Source organism: Urocampus carinirostris, chromosome 8 (genome assembly GCF_059441175.1).
Source record: "Urocampus carinirostris isolate Australia breed hairy pipefish chromosome 8, RoL_Ucar_1.0, whole genome shotgun sequence".
NCBI classification, from domain to species: domain Eukaryota; kingdom Metazoa; phylum Chordata; class Actinopteri; order Syngnathiformes; family Syngnathidae; genus Urocampus; species Urocampus carinirostris.
Genome location: NC_142356.1, coordinates 23,722,922 through 23,740,520, shown reverse-complemented (window position 1 = coordinate 23,740,520; position 17,599 = coordinate 23,722,922). Strand labels below are relative to the sequence as shown.

At 38.8% G+C, this 17,599-nt stretch overlaps 1 protein-coding gene across 5 annotated transcripts in view; it reads left to right on the top strand.

The window, feature by feature from the left end:
• lrba (LPS-responsive vesicle trafficking, beach and anchor containing) overlaps positions 1-17,599 on the top strand; it is a 283,083-nt gene that overhangs the window by 105,147 nt on the left and 160,337 nt on the right. For all 5 annotated transcript variants that reach the window (XM_088342023.1, XM_088342026.1, XM_088342025.1 and 2 more), the window contains exon 36: positions 10,960-11,126. In XM_088342023.1, the coding sequence (XP_088198149.1) occupies positions 10,960-11,126 (167 nt within the window). The remainder of the gene's footprint in view (positions 1-10,959; positions 11,127-17,599) is intronic.

The following is a 17,599-nucleotide window of genomic DNA, read 5'->3' as shown; positions in this document are numbered from 1 at the left end:
AAACTCTTGCCTTTTAATCTCTTTTGAGGGTTTGGGTTGGCATTTGGATTGGATTTGAAATAGTACTTTTCTTACCTTTACCATTTTCATCTTAGAAATAAAGAAAACCTCAAGTTAGGCACCCAACTTTTAACTTACTCTAGTATTTGAGAAAGTGAAAAAAGGTGTATGAACCATGGAAAAAACTTCAGTATGGATCTAGACACCGAAAATGAAACTTTTAGGCTCAACACGGATTTGTTTATGTCCCGTTTCATTTTCACTAAACTTTCTTGTCTTTCTGACATGTTGTGTGAAACTCCGCAGGACAGAACTGAGTAATCGTTGAACCAGGAACAGAGTTATTACTAAGGTGTTGGAGGCGAACTAAAGATGGAGATAACCTGAAATGGGGCAGACGAGGTGGGGAAATCCAATTATCTTTTAAGGTTCTTTATCTAATAGGATCCTTAATGTGAAGGGGATCTGGAGATCACAACACAACAAATGATAGCTGGCGATATCTGCTCGGGAACCGGAAAAAGGAAGGCGTTTGGGAGATAGGAAAACAGAAGAGGGGGTGAGACGAGAGGGAGAAATCGAAGTCCCTCTTTTTATGGGGCTGTTCATTAGGGATGAAATGTGGTGCTCTCAGGGCCACAAGGGCAGATAAGAAGGTCCAGATAGAGAAGCATGCGCAAGACCCATGTCATTTCTATTCTTTCTCATCCCTTTTTCAATTTTTATACAGACCCCTGGTTCATCCTCCTGTTGTTATATAGAGTAATTGAATCGGCGCTTGGAGAGATGGACTGAAAGGAGATGATAACTAGCTAATTAATGCTTGACGTCATTGTCTTTTCTTTGCTGAGCTTGTAAAATGTTCTGAGCCCTCCCGCCACAAATTAATGACATTAGCAATAAGCCAATTATTTTTAGTATGCTGGCACGCCAATGCGACCTACGCAACTTTATAGAGCACTTATTAAACTGCAAGATGCATGATAAATAAAACATAGACAGAAAAACAAAAAGTAACTTTGGTGAACATTTTGCCAAGTTTCATTTATTTATTTCAGGCAGTTACATTCCTTGTGGACATTATATATAGCTTAAATCCTAATAGAATGCCTTAAAGGGAGTGGGACGAAATCCCACCCCTTATCTCATGTATAGAAAAATTGAAGTCAATTTCCTGCCACTTTTGATGGACTGATATCCCTAGCAGGTGCAAGACAAGTTGTGTAGCTCATAGGCAACTCATAGACAAGAAATAATAGGTTTGTCATATTATTATATATATATATATATATATATATATATATATATATATATATATATATATATATATATATATATATATATATATATATATATATACGTTCTAATATATATGGTATAATTATTTAATTTACTATAATTTCACTAGCAGTGGTAACGGAATTCAATACCACCACTGGCAAAAAGGACAAATGGACAATTTAATTACAATAATATGTATAACAATATAAAGACAAGTACCAACAATAATAAGGATAAAAAAACAGCATAGGATGAGAGCATTACAGCGCACATACTGTGCTTACTGTAACCAGACCCACTGTTTGTAGAGTAGTTTGAACCTTTGAAAAGTTTTGCATTGTTTCAGTTTAAAGACTGTTTCACAGTTTCACACCACGTACAGACACACAAAACCTTTTACGCATCTTCAAATTCGAGGTGGTTTGGATTCTACATAGCCTCTCAAATTATAAGCCGTTTTTTGACTTTTAAACATTTTCTGTAAATGTATGCGCAAAATTTGGTTAAAAACTTGAAATCAGATTACAGCTACAGGACTGTCTCAGAAAATTAGAATATTGTGATAAAGTTCTTTATTTTCTGTAATGCAATTAAAAAAGCAAAAATGTCATACATTCTGGATTCATTACACATCAACTGAACTATTTCAAGCCTTTTATTATTTTAATATTGCTGAATTTGGCTTACAGCTTAAGAAAACTCAAAAATCCTATCTCAAATTATTAGAATATCATGAAAAAGTATACAAGTAGGCTATTCAACTAATCACCTGAATCATCTAATTAACTCGAAACACCTTGCGAGGGTTTCCTGAGCCTTAAAAACACTCAGCTTGGTTCAGTAAACTAAATCACAAGTATGGGGAAGACTGCTGATCTGACTGCTGTCCAGAGGACCATCATTGATACCCTCCATCAGGAGGGTAAGACACAAAAAGAAATTTCTCAAAGAGCAGGCTGTTCACAGAGTGCAGTTTCAAAGCATATCCACAAAAAGTCTGTTGGAAAGGAAAAATGTGGCCGGAAACGCTGCACAACCAAGAGAGATGACCGCAGCCTTAACAAAATTGTGAAGAAGAGCCGCTTCCAGAATTTGGGGGAGCTTCAAAGACAGTGGGCTGAAGCTGGAGTCCAGGTATCAAAAGCCACAGTTCACAGACGTGTCCGGGAAATGGGCTACAATAGCCGTATTCCCATGGTCAAGCCACTTCTGAACTCAAGACAACGGAAGAAGCGTCTGACTTGGGCTATGGAGAAGAAGCACTGGACAGTTGCAGAGTGGTCCAAAGTCCTCTTTTCAGACGAAAGCAAGATTTACATTTCATTTGGAAGTCAAGGCGCCAGAGTCTGGAGAAAGGCTGGAGAGGAGCAAAATCCAAGTTGCTTTAAATCCAGTGTGAAGTTCCCACAGTCAGCAATGGTTTGGGGAGCCATGTCAGCTGCTGGTGTTGGTCCACTGTGTTTTATCAAGTCCAGAGTAAATGCAACTGTGTACCAAGAGATTTTAGAGCACTACATGCTTCCATCTGCTGAAAAGCTCTATGGAGATGAGGATTTCATTTTCCAGCATGATCTGGCACCTGCCCACAGTGCCAAAACCACCAGTAACTGGTGCACTGACCATGGCATCACTGTCCTTGATTGGCCTGCTAATTCCCCTGACCTGAACCCCATCGAGAATTTGTGGGGTATAGTTAAGAAGAAGATGAAAGACACCAGACCTACAAATGCAAATGAGCTGAAGGCCGCTATCGAAGCATCCTGGGCATCAATAACACCTCAGCAATGCCACAGGCTGATTGCTTCCATGCCACGCCGGATTGATGCAGTAATCCGTGCAAAAGGATTCCCAACCAAGTACTGAGTGCATCAATGGACATTTTCAAATGTTTGATTTAGTTTTGCTGTTATAAAATTATTTTTTTACTTGGTCTGAGGAAGTATTCTAATATTTTGAGATAGGATTTTTGAGTTTTTTTCAGCTGTAAGCCAAAATCAGCAATATTCAAATAATAAAAGGCTTGAAATAGTTCAGTTGATGTGTAATGAATCCAGAATGTATGACATTTTTGTTTTTTTAATTGCATTACAGAAAATAAAGAACATTATCACAATATTCTAATTTTCTGAGACAGTCCTGTATATTATATTTGACAAGGTTCTGAAATTTGAGCAATTTAGAATGCAGAAATGACTAATGTGTATTATCGAAATACCCAGCCTTGTGAATAACACGCAGTGCACGTTTTTCTACTGTAACTAACGGTTTCACTGTATTTTAATTTTAAAGTGTTTCCCCACATTGTAAATGCTTAAATTGTTGCCATGTTTCTTGGTAGTCTGACCACACAATAAATTAAAAAAATTAAAACAAATCTGCTTAAAATTATGCCAACACGCCTGCTCTTTCCCAAGGTATGTCAAGTATGGAAGGACCAAAATACAGTACGCAGTGCGTCCTTATCAAAAAAATAGTTTTACCATGTTCAAATCTGCAAGGCTCTTGGAGACCTTCTTTTTATGTGTCTGACCTGTTTTTTCCAGTGAATTTCGTTATCAATAATGACTGCCAGGAATTTATTTTCGCTTACATTTTCAATTGGTAAATCATCAATCTGAATAGGTAATTCTAGGTTTGATTTAAAATTTCCAAAAAACAAAAATACGTATTAGCACAATTGAGGTACATCCAGAAATCCTTTTCTTTATAGATTATTTCCATTTTGATAATTCTGCTATTGAAATGAAATCATCTGGTATTGGTTAATTAATGAATTAGGTGCTGGTTATTTTAACATTTTTTCCCCTCTTTAATTCGCATTGGATAGCTGCTCATAAAGGTGACAGCCCTTTAAACTAGGTCATCTAATGTTTCGACCTCTTTATTCCAAGGTTTCAACCAATGGCTGTATCACTCTCTTTGTAGCAGCAGAAAGCCCCGACTCCCAGAAGCTATTTACACAGACTTAAGAGTGGCAGCTGCCACCGACTGTGCACACAGTGTCATGTCCTTGTCCAAAGTGCAAGCTTGTACGTCATTATTAGAAAATCTCATGTCCAAACAACACAAAACCTAGGTCAGAATCGCCAATTTAAGCATAATGTGGGTCTTAATACAAAGTGCTGACTCTATAGTCAAAATACACATTTGATCTCGATGTCTCTTTTGTGCTGTACAAGCATTTCCCGCCAGACATGAGCAGAAGACCATCAGGGGAACTTGACTGTCTCAGGGTCTGCTGTCTTGTCAGTGTAATGAAGTCTCCTGGTACCTTCTTTGCAGCCCCTTTCATTGTGTGAGTCTGACTGACCAGCAAACAGCCCCCCTCTCCCAACCCAGCCCAAACCAACAAAAGACCTGTACAGTCTGTGCCTTTGGCGTAAGCAGAATGCTACATTACGATTAAACTGTTATTCAGCTTTGATGGAGTCTCGTCTATAACGGAGGTATTCTCCATTGCTCTGTTTGTCCCAGAGAGCTAAAAATTAAACCCCTCAACGATGGAAATGGATTGGCAGCTCAAGAAATGTAAAGGATACCAGTGCATGCCCCCAATAGCTGCTCCTGTGTTGAGTTCTTTGAGCAGTGGAAGTTTCTGCAGTCCTTAAATTGTATGTAGTTCCAAAATTGTGTAACTGTGTTTTTTTCTTTGCCACACTTTTGATAGCTGCACTTTTGGTGTAAAGGTAGTTGCTGTAGAACCAAGACTGACTTCTGAGGGGCAGAATCAGGAATGGCTAAAAAAAAAAAAGCTAAAAAATTATTGAAAGACTTATATAGCTTTTGTTGCATATTAAGCACACTTTCACAAAAGCCACTGTTTGGTATGCATCTGTCACGACCGGCAGGAGGAGCGGGAAGCCCTCAAGAACGAATCTTGGTCGGGGATCGGAACAAGTTACGCAACCGGGATGAGAGAACTGAGCGTGGTCCGAGATCAGAACAAGTCTGGTAGTCGGGACGAGCGGGAAGCCAGGGATCAGGGATCGAGACAGGAAACGGAATCAGGCAGGATACAGGTAGCCGGAACAGGAGAACGGATCTTGGATGGGTGATAGATACAGAAACTGAATCAGGCAGTATATGGGTAGCCCGGGCAGAATTACGGAGTTTGATACAGGAAACGGAATCAGGCAGGATACTGGTAGCCGGGACAGGAGAACAGAGCTTGGATCGGGTATCGATACAAGAAACAGAATCAGCCAGGATACGGGTAGCTTGGACAGGAGAATGGAGCTTGGATCGGGGAACGATACAAGAAACAGGTTGGGATTAAAAGGGGAGCCAGAGTAAAAAGTTCTTGCCTGGCATGCGCTGAGGTCCGCAGACGGACTGTCAAGGAGTAAACGAGAATGACATGCTTAAATAGGAGGATGACTAATTGGGGAACGAGTGACAGCTTGGGCTGAAAGGGTGAGCGCAGGTGAGGGCAACTGACAAATCATGACAGCATCTTGATTTTGATTGGTTCCGAACAAGTTCAGTATAAAAGGAAAGGTCCCAATAGCATATTTTTTTATAAATGTTTAAATTCAAGCAGACATTAGTGCAAGTAACTTTATAATTTAGGGCTATGAAAAGAGTCAAATAGATGTCCAAATAGGTTGTTTTTACACCGCAAGTCAGATTTGTGTTTTAATTTGATGATTTTTACTTTATGGTATTTAAAACATATGCAGATTATTTGTTCTTTTTTTTGTAGATCAGTGTTTTATGATAGATTGTATCTAGTGTTTGATAATAAATAAATTAGAAAACTACCTCAGAAAACTAAGATATTTTATTTATCCTATCAAAATTGACATGTCCACACGGTTTTGCCTGGATTTGTAAAAACAATGTTTGGACATTTTTAAGATCACTTTTTGAAAGAACCGAACCCCAAAATAATTGCCCTCAAACAAAACTGGTTGCCTTCCTCAAGTTTTCAGGACAGATCTTCATTTTTTCCCGTCTGTATTTGGTATGACCGTTTTGTGTCGTTCAAAGAAACTGGCTTTAGGGGCTATTCTCTCAACTTTTACGCTTTCAGCACGTGTATGTGTACAAAACAGACACAGTGCTCCAAAAAGCATAAAAAGGGTGAGCCTGTGATTTCACACTCATCATTATCCAAATGCTGGACTTGTCAAATTATTTGGCCGTCTCCTCCTCTTCCTCTCAGTGGGTTGTGAGGGTTAACCAGCATAATTGGCAGGAGAACAGAGGCTCATTACATAGTATCAGCCCTCTGTTTATCAATTAGAGTGACAGAGCACGGTCCAGGGGTATTGCTGCAGCAAGGAAAATTGACGAAATAGGGATTTAAGACTGTGTTTGAAGACACAAGCATGCTTGATTTGCAATCTCTTGACGCTTGGTGGCACATTTGCCGGGATGTCGCTCTGCGAGCGTTACCAATTTCTCACGTGCGTTGACAAGTACTCCCGCGGGCTTTCGTTTACCACAAACTGGGTACGGATGATGATGGGGAATCTACCATGTCCTTTTGATAGACTTAAATGCAAAAACATGGGGAACAGACTCAAGAGATGAGGGGCCATGTTTGTCCCTTGTTTATTTATTTTTTTTAACCATTATAAAAGCCCTCTAACATTTGATTCCTTACACCCAGACTTTGCAAATTGCGACATAAAACATCACTGGGGAATTCAGACAATGGACACGAGGGGGAGAAAATAGGCAAGGGAAGGGAGAAAAATGAGGGGTTAAAAGAACAATGGCCGACAAAATTCAGCAAATGACAATGGCTGACAGCCACTTCAATTCTGGAACGATTCTGCTGTCATGCCACCGCTCCCCACTATTGATATTTTTTTCTTCCGCCAATCTCTTGGGGCAAAAAAAAAAAATCTAATCCTGTTGAAAGAGATCCATGCTAGCGAACTTCAAGGTTAACGCAGTACACACAAGTATCTTTCTGCTGCTCGTCCTCTTTCATAGTCTTTAATGGAATGGTCACCGTGTTTAGATGGCAGCCTCTTCATCTCCTCCACCCAGAAAGAAACACTCGACTCCATCACTCCACCTTTGCCGTCATCTCTGCATGGGGTCTTTGGGGTCAAGGGCATTCCATGTGAAAAATAATGCACGCTAAACTTTAATATGGGGACAATAAGGACATTTATTAATGTATGTCTTTGTGTATACCGGGCATTTTTTTGACTTAAGAGAACTTGAAAAAGAAACCCAAAAAATATTGTTGCGTGTTATACATGATCATTTAATTGTACTTGTGCGATAATTGATTAGTCAGAAAATATTGCTGACCACAATCGCAAAACATTGAATGTAACAGGAATGGAACCCGGGTCGCGACAGTGAGAGCGCCGAACCTCAACCACTAGACCACCAGTGATATAGATGACAAATGTAAAGGCAGTATATTTTATGTCATTATCACACTATTTTTATGAACAGTACCAGATAAGAATGTTAGAGAAAGGAGATAACCTGAGTTGTTCCTAAAAGATGCAATGAAATGCAAAAAAGCTTGACAAGGGAGACGACTCTTTAAACACGAGTGTGTATTAGACACAAATAATTAAAGTATTTAAGTGACGTGGACAGGGAAAAGCCTCATATACCTCTTTGTTACAGATTTAAACTCCCAAGCAATTCTTTCCAGGGAGGACACATTTGACTTCAGAATGCCTTGTGAATCTTTTTCATTCGATTTATTACCAATGCTGTCATTTATTGATCATTGGTTCTTTAGACTTTTCCATTCCTCAGTTTGATAAATGTCTTTCTTGAGTGCAAAAATAATCTTGGATATGTTGAAATATAACCTTTAAGCAAAGTTTGGTGACTAGGTTGACACTTGGTGTCATAATGTGGTTTCTGGGAATTGTTTCCCGGACAATCCCTCCCTCACCACAATACATCTACTCTTATTTAATTGACCGCTAGACGGATAACAGGAGATATGAATCAGCGTAATTGACCTGATTAACGCCAACTGTTGTCCTTTGGTCTTCACCGAGGTGCCATCTACTCGGGAAGCGCTCGACACTGGAAGGTCCTGCCCGCTATTAAAGTGTCGCGAGTCGTCACTGCAAAGTCATTTTCAGTTTTGGTTAATGCCAAAAAATGTAGTTTGGGGCCTAGCACCAGTTGTGATTTATTATATGTATTATTTTGCTGCGGATATGAGCACCCTAAGTTTTGTGACACTTTTACACAATACTCTGTCTCCCCTGGTAATCATTGTATTCACAATAGCTTAACATGTCCAAAACCCTTGCCATACTTTAGCTACAAGTCACGATTCTTAATGAATCTGTGGCCGGTTTCTATCAGATTTTCTGAAATAATATGTTGATAATCAGCATTTAAGAAATAATAATTTGTTCTGACCTTGCAAACTTTGGCAATCCCTCCAATAGGTCTGGCAACAGTAAGATGAATTTGTGTGTTAACACCGTTAAATTGGGTTTTGAATGCTAACTGATTGAAGCTACAAAGCTTGAGTCTGCCTTCCGCAATTATTGGCAGTTGAGACTAGGACATAAGATGGTTACGGCTGATGGTGGACGTTCCAAAGAAGGGGAATTGTAACAAAAACATTTTAATAAATCACGACTGAGTTTCCTATCAAGTTTTATATTTGCGCTAACTCAATCATTATGCACGTACCTTTTATATTAGCCCTGATGTTCCCATAATTCATTCACAAGGTTGTTCAATCAATTCTAAACTCAAACTTGCAGGCAGGAAGCCTTTTTTGGATATTTAATGGCACCTTAATTTCTATTAACTATATTTTATTGTTTGGAAAAAACACTTTTTCAGACAGTTGATGTTCAATTAGCAAGATTTTTAACTACGCTCTGTCAAATTCCGGAGCTATACCAGCTGCTCCTTCAATTGCTAATATTTTCTCATTCTCCCCATTATCCTCGGTACTCGGAGTTCAGAGAGATGGCCACATGACATTCACAGCCACCAATTTTGGCCAAACGTTTACTCAGCCATCCTTTATTTCCACCCGCTGTACTCCCTTTGCTCATCATGGTTGCCCGCAGGGTCAAGACCCACTCTGGTGGTGCACAAAGAGACATGGATTGATAATTAAGGTGCTTACACCCGCAGAAAAAGCCTCCTCTAATGTGATTTATATCTATGGATCTTCTGTCAGATATGAGGAGGAAGCAATTTATGAAGTGAACTTTTGGCAAAATGTATTTTTAATCACCAATCATGCATCATTGTCTCATAGGATTATTTTTTTCCAAGTTAGGTTGAAATTCAACATGTTCTTTAGTTGTGTGGCAAACTAGTTTCAAACAAGAGAAGCACTGGTTCAAAGGCTCTGTCCCAATAACATATTCTGACAAAGAAAAATGTCGTGAGTATCATGTGATTGGGTGTGCCGTGGGGCATTAGTAGCATGTGTCCACTGTTATTAATCAACATGACACTCAGTCTGAAATTACACAATGTTTTTTTTTCTTGCTCCCTTCTCACTCCATAACTCGGTACATTTTTGGATGAGCAGTGAAAATAGGGTGTCTTAGATAAAAACTGTAAAATGAAGTCGCCTGACTCTTTCTCAATCAATGTATCCATTATCCAGTTTTCCAGCATGTCAAGGTATATCTCACCATAGACTATTGCTCTTTCAAAGAGGAATGGTCCGTAGCTAGCTTTCTTCGAGATGGCACAAAACACTGTCACCTTTGGGGAGTTTCGCTGATGCTCAAGAACTTCATGTGGGTTCTCAGTACCCCATATGCGAGTGTTATGCCTGTTAACTTTTGCCTTTTTTTATCATATCGCTAAACAAAAGCCATTTGTCAAATCAGTCATCTTCCATCTTCTGTTCTTTTGCATTGGCAAAAGTCACAACAAGCTGTTTTATCAGCGTCATTTATTTGTTTGGACCAACTGTAGCTTAAGACCTACGCACACCTAGCGCCAACTGTTCACAAATGGTGAACGTCAGGCGTCATGTGCAGTCATCTTCTTATGACACGTCAAATAGTTGTAGGACACTGAGGTTCCCTACTGGCTCTTCTGATTGATTTTCAGAGGCTCTGCTTGAAAGCAGGTCAAACATTTTCAAACATATCTTCTGAAGTATGGGGGAGTCCGTTCTCTAATCTGGGCATAAGAACCCATACATTATGAATTTAACATACCATCTCCCTATGGACTTCCTCTCTGTTGGTTCCTTTCTGAATTTTCTGCGAAATGCATGTTTAACAACAGTCGATGATGACACAAAATGCCTTCTCTGGTTAAGAGAACCCCAGTAATTGGTCTGAAAATAAATAAAAATATCAACAGCCTTACAAAAAACTAAATGTAATTAGCTTTTAAATGACACAACTTTTATCTTTCTTCTACCACTTATATTTAAGGTAATATATGGGGACTTCAAATGTGTCCAAGACTTTTGGAACACCCCTGTATGTTCCAATTTGACTGTGTGAACTTTGAAAGTTTAGAAATACCTCCATCAAACTTTCAGAAATGTCTAGAGATTTGTGTAATTCACCATCATATTACATTTTAGTCTTCCCAAACCGGTTTGCACCCTGTGGTGTTTTTAGTTTGAAAGTTGACATTGTTTCAAATGTTTCGATTCTCTATGAATATGTGATTTAAATAATTCTGTTCATGTAAACTATACCATACTTACCTTCCTGTCTTCCTGTATTTTCTTTCTTCCAGTCCAACTGCGCTCAGTACTCGTCCGATAAGCGTGATGAGGAGAAAATGTGCGATCACCTGATCCGAGCCGCCAAGCATAGGGACCATATGATGGCCATGCAGCTCATCCAGAAGATTGTCAACATTCTTACAGACAAACATGGAGCTTGGGGATCATCCTCTATCAGGTATTTATTGTCTGCATTGACTTTCTGTGCTGATTGGCTTAGATAATATTAGAAATGTGTATAAATTAAGTAAAACAAAAATATGACAAATCAATTGCTTGAGAAATATAAAACTGGGATTTTAGCAATGCATAGTTACGGAAAATGTCTTTATTGTATCAGCGAATAAACAGACCAATTCACTGATATGAGTTTTACATTATTACATTGTTATTGGTCATTACCGCAGCTCTTATAATTACTGCTATGACTTCTTCTTTAAAGGGTTACAGGAGGTTATTCTAACGTGCAACTAATGTGCCACAGTTAGGGGCTGTGTCCACCAAAGCCTTATCCTGCTCAATTTCAATTATACTCTTTCTAATGGCTTGCAACGGCAGCGGCACAGTTTTACTTTGTTGAAAATGCTGGCAGTACGACCAGGCACTGGGCAGGTTATCTGCGCATAATGCTCCGCACTAAACCTTTCTTCCTGGTCACAAGAGAGTTTAAATATGTTCGACAGAACTCTACGCTTGTATTTTAGTCCCTCTCTCCCGTGCTTTACCAGGGAGAGAGGGACTAATTGACCAAGCATCCTTCTGACTGGTTGTTAGCACAAATACACACTTTGGCGTTTGAAATCATCCATATAATGAAGAATCTATAAATCATTTTGTTTATATATACATTTATATATACATTTTTTTTAATAATACAAGTTAATGAGACTCTGGCAGGACGAATTAGACTCTGGCAGCCTGCCAGAATCTTCCTATGAAAGGGAAACACTGCCATTCGATTACACATGTTAGACTGACACAATTTGTCGCTTTTTTTGTTTCCACATCCGTCTAATCGATCTCAATTTCTACGTCCATGTCCACGTCTTTTTTGTTGGCCCTTTCTTTTTGGGCGTACTTGTAAAAAGGCGCTTCTCTTTTAAATGGAAGATGGTGTTCTCCACAAGTCTCAGATTCAAAGTCTCCCATTAACTACCTGGACTGCTATTGATGCGTTTCCTAATGGCCGCCAAAGTGTACGCAGAGCCATTGGCGCAGGGCTTCGCTGCCCCGGCCCTCTTTTCATAAATCACAATCAGTCTGGTGCCCTTACGTCAATATTTTTAGTCGATTACTGTGAAGGTCAGGTGGCGCAGCTTTTGCACCACAGAAGCTGAGAGCTTTCTTGGGCTTTCATTGCAGCAACATCTGGCATGGAAAACATGATTAAAAAATGAACATGTGCAGCCTTATATATTTAATACAAAATACCAACACAAAAACTGGTTTAGAAAATACATATTATACATGGTTCAAATTTAAAAGAACACTGATTAAAAGAAATGTTTCATAGAAATAATGAAAATAATAATGAGGAAAAGTAATATAAATAATGGGCAAAAGAATAATTAAATTACAAAAATTAGCAAAAAATACACAATAAAATACAAGTTTTTTTTTTTTTTTTTAAGAGATCTATTTTTGATTTTTTTTTTTTAGGATATGTATTGTAAAATAAATGTTGAAAACAACACTGATGCTGTTGTTCTCTCTTTGTGTGTGTGGTACATAATTTTAGCGGTAGCTTAACTCCTCTGTACTGAGTGAACAGCTCCAAAACACTGTAAAACTGAACCATATTATGATATAAATACACCTAGTGCGACACCACAAATGATTGATAAAATCCATGAAGAAATTCAGAAAAATAATTGTGATGCAAAGAAAATATCTACCAATGAAGGAAATCTTTGGAAACTTACAAACAATGGGGTGGAAGGCACAAAAGCAGACAGCTGTTAATAGTGATAAAATGAGAACGTTTATATACTGAACCAATATGGCTCTCAATGTGATGGCACTTCCTGTTTGAAAGTCCTTCAAAATATTTTCCTGAAGGGTACAACAGATGCCAAACAAACAAGGTGAACAAGTTAATGAAGGGTGATGATGATCACCGTCATCAATTACTCTGCATTTTTAATGATTTTATGCTATTTTAGACATTTAATATTAGACAGTATACAAAATAGGATGTATGCAATAATAAGAAAAATATTGACATTCTGTGGAAATGTTCTTTAAATTCATGTATCAAACAGAAAATATTAAAAGATATACAGTAATCACATTCATTCATTTCACAAGTCAGTGTGTACACCCAAAATACAAGCTGCAAAGCACAACGATAGCTAGTATTTCAACGAGTATTTCATTGAAAAGATTTCTCAATTAAATCAGACTATGAGGAAAGTCAGGAGAGCGAAAAGAAATGCTGATCAACACAGGGTCCTTCGTGGATTCTTATTGGGTCCGAGGAGACTGATATGATACTGATATCTAATAAATAAATACATGTTTGTACTTTTGACTATCGTTGCACTTTTTTGAAATGCAACAACCGTGAAACAGATTAAGTCAAGTCATGTTTTTTATAGCCCTTAATCACAAATAATCTCAGAGGGCTGCACAGATCAAAGACTATTGCAAACTACAGACTATTATGACATCATCCCCTGATCTAAAACCTACATGAGGGCAAATATGCAGATATTGTCAACATAAAATATAGGTTATTCATATGCTATAGAATAGTAGTCTGTTTAAGCTTAGATTTAAACATTTCCACTGGGGTTGCAGATCGAATCTCAGGGGGAAGATGTTTAGACACATTTTTTGCAGTAAAACACAAGAGTGTGACAAAATCGTGTTTCAATGTCACGCATATTTGTAAAAAAAGATGCAATACATCCAATTGTTGTAGTTTTGTAAAAAGAAAACACATGTACCTCCAACCTGTTAAAATCAAACACAGACAATAGACAGCCACGGTTACAGCTGTTTTGTTGCATCCACTTGTCATTTAAGAATACATATATTCCCCAAAGTTTCCTTTCAATAAAGAGTCCGGGAATAAAAACATTATCTCCACGCTGGCTGCTGGGAATTGTTCCCACTGTCTAATATCACCATGACCTGCCTAAATGCAATTTGTGTCTTAATATTCAGCTTCCCGGCAGCCTCGGCCTCGGGAGAAAACATGCGCAATGCGAGTTGTAATTTCTTTCCCCGTCTTAGCCTTTGTTTTCGCGCTTCCTGTCCACTGAGGATTACTGCTCGTCTGACAAAAGGCGGCATCCATCGTTTACGTGCTCTCGCCTGTCACATACTGCATCAGGACATCTGTTTGAGAGACAACTGGTAGAGACTCCCTTTTCTAGAGTACTCATCAGACTGCCCTATTTCCGAGCTTCGCATGTTGTATTTGTCAAGGTCTGTCGTTCATATAAAGTTGATGTCAAATTAGTTACCTCCCAGATAACTGACACCCAAAAATAGCATGCTACTGTGAAAGTAACGATCTAGTTTCAAATTACCGCATACACTCACAATGAAGCTGACATTCTAAACTAAAACTGCTAAAAAATAGCCACATAATAAAATAAATAGAATAAAACGTGTACACCAACCTGTGGAAGTTGTGAAGCTTTCTTATTTTTTGGCTTGTGCAATATTGAAACCTCGTAAACTACCACAGTTGAGACACTCCATATACATTTTGTGTTTTGTCTTCAAACCACTCAAAGATTTCCTTCTCCATTTCTGGATAATTTCCAAGAGATTTTCTTTTTTCTTTCCAGGAATGGTGTAATTAAAAATAAGTTAAAAAATAAAAACATCCAAATTCAGCACTGGTTTACTGTAAATTATGTGCTCACATTTGCCTCAATAATTTTGTGGCTTTTTTTTAAATGTGGTAACAGAATATTTTAAAAAGCAACCAATCAGGCACTATTTTTTTTTTGCACCTACTCAGCCAGAGATCAACGTAAACCAATATCTGTAGTTCAGATAGGAGCGTTTGAGGATGCACGGGTAAAAACGACACAAATAAAAGATGATTGTTTTAATGAGCAATTTCCTTTTTACGACACACATTACTTGCTGAACATTTGTGGAGGAGCCCCCATAGGGATAAACCCATTTCTATTCCGTTTTTTGCAGTGTTTTAATGGCCGCATCGGCATTGCTTTCTATTTCGTCTTTATTTCGGGGTTCTTTGCCTCCAAGTGGTTCCCCCTCCTCATCTTCCTCCACCTCCTCCCTTTTCTCTTCCTCATGCGAGGAGCTCATTTTCTGCAGCAGAGGCGCTCTAATGGACACCCTTAGGCTAGAGGCTTCCCAGCCGAGGGACATCCATCTTTTTGGCTTGTCGCACTCCCGCCCTGCGAAAAATCTTTGTGATGTGCACTCCAATTTTTCCTCACTAAATCAAATCTTCTGCGCCTTCAGAAAAGACGAATACTCCGCTAGGTCGGCGCGCCGTAGAGGAAATCAATACGGTCAAAATTTAAACAGTATGGCCCGTATTGATCGCGAAATGGGAAACGGACAGCTTTGTAACCGCTCCGCCGGACTGTTAGCTGACCTGTAATGGACAAACTATTGATATTAGCATTACTGTTTCATGCTTGGCTGTGTCGCTTTTTTGTCTTTGTGCCACCAGGAGAAAGAAGACACAACTAGACAGAACAAAAGATGCATATTTATTGTCCTTTTTTTCCGTCTTCAATATACATATTTTTTTTACTAAATTCCCACTCCATTAAAAACAATTATTGTCAAATACAAATCATGAACATGATAAGATAGATCATGAGGTTGAGTCCATAGGCACAAGAAGAGATTTTTAAGGAAAAACTTAATAGATGTAATTTTTCTATCCTCTTCATTTGTTGTAATTTATATATTTTTGCCTAGAGAAAACACTTTTTCCTTATTTAAATTTTTACAAATTATTTTCTGACCTTTACAGTAAAATTCATTGCAATCCTTCTTTGGTAGTTTCAAATGTAAAGTTAAAATGAATTGTGATGGAATTGTATTGTTTTTATTGTCATCGATAACAACATAGTAAACATTCTTAAGTAAAGGGGTGCCAACACTTTTTCTGCATGAGAGCTACTTATAAAATTGCTATGTCAAAAATGATCTATCTACTATAAAAATGCAAAACATATTCATTTATAATCTACCATGTATGTTGATGTATCTTGCATTATGACCTGAGCCAATATTTTGCAATACAACCCACTACTTTTTTTTCTAATTACCTTACTTTGATGACTTGCACTGAATGGATTTAGCCATGCATGCATAGTCTCGACCGTGGCCTCCATCACACTTTCAATTGACCATCGCTCATGGATGAATGGTATTTGGACTTAATAATCTTCATGTGACAAAAGGATCACTCACATAAATGAGTAGAGCCGAATAATGCAGTAAAGTAGGTAGTACATTTCCTCATGTTGGCGTACTTTTCCTCTGAGTAAGTCCCAAAACTGCCTATGAGCCCTGGACTTGGCTCAATGTCGGCTTGTAGTCTAAAAATATCATCTTCCACTCCAGAAAAGTGCAGGTAAAACAGTTTTTTTAAAATTCCAGTTCCTTTTTTTATTCTAGTGATGCAACCACAGCATCATCAAGGGTAGCACATGAATGTGGCAGTTGGCTCCAGCAAAACAAAGTCTTGAAAGATTTTCAAACTCTGAAAGACAGTTCTCAATCTTCTCTGTGTAGCGCGCAGTGTCAAGCTACACGCATGCTTTGCGTTGCGTCTCCAGCTCTGACGCAAGCTTTTTGAAGTTTACCAAATCACAGCGCAGCAGCTTTGAGGAGAGATGCTGCATTTTTTTGTTTGACTCACCTGGAATGATATGCCTTCGCTCTTGTGGTCAACTGTGAGAAGAATAACTGTTGTCCCGATAATTGTCATTTGATTTCCTTCACTTTTTTCTGACTTTTCACAGAAAAATCAGTGTCGTAGTTTTTATAGACAATTCCTAACTGCTGCTCCACATTTCACTTCTTTGGAAAAGCAATGCTAGACTGACAGATAAGGCAAACACATTTTGAATATGATATAGTAAAAAATCGGCGGCGCAGTGGTTAGCGCTTGTGCGGCACAGTTCATGTCATGGGAACCTGTCGTGGGTTCAAATCCAGCTCCAGACTTCCTGTGCGGAGTTTGTATGTTCTCCCCGTGCTTGCGTGGGTTTCCTCCGGGCACTCCGGTTTCCTCCCACGTTCCAAAAACATGCATTTCAGGTGAATTGGTCGGTCCAAATTGTCCCTAGGTGTGAATGAGCGAATGCGTTGTCTGTCCCTGTGTGCCCTGCGATTGGCTGGCAACCAGTTCAGGGTGTCCCCTGCCCACTGCCCGGAGATGGCTGGGATGGGCTCCAGCCCCCCCGCGACCCTAATGAGGATAAGCGGTACGGCTGATGAGATGAGATGAGATAGTAAAAAATAGGCCTTCTCCCACTTCGTATGAAAATGGTAGGTTTTTGGCTTCTTACAAGGTCCTGCTCCCCTACTCATTTGTATATCCTTTCTTAAATTTAGAAGGAATAAGTTGAAGGCTTAGTATGCACTCCCAAGGACCGACTTGGTAACTCCAACGTTTTTGGCGGTGTTTTATACGCATGC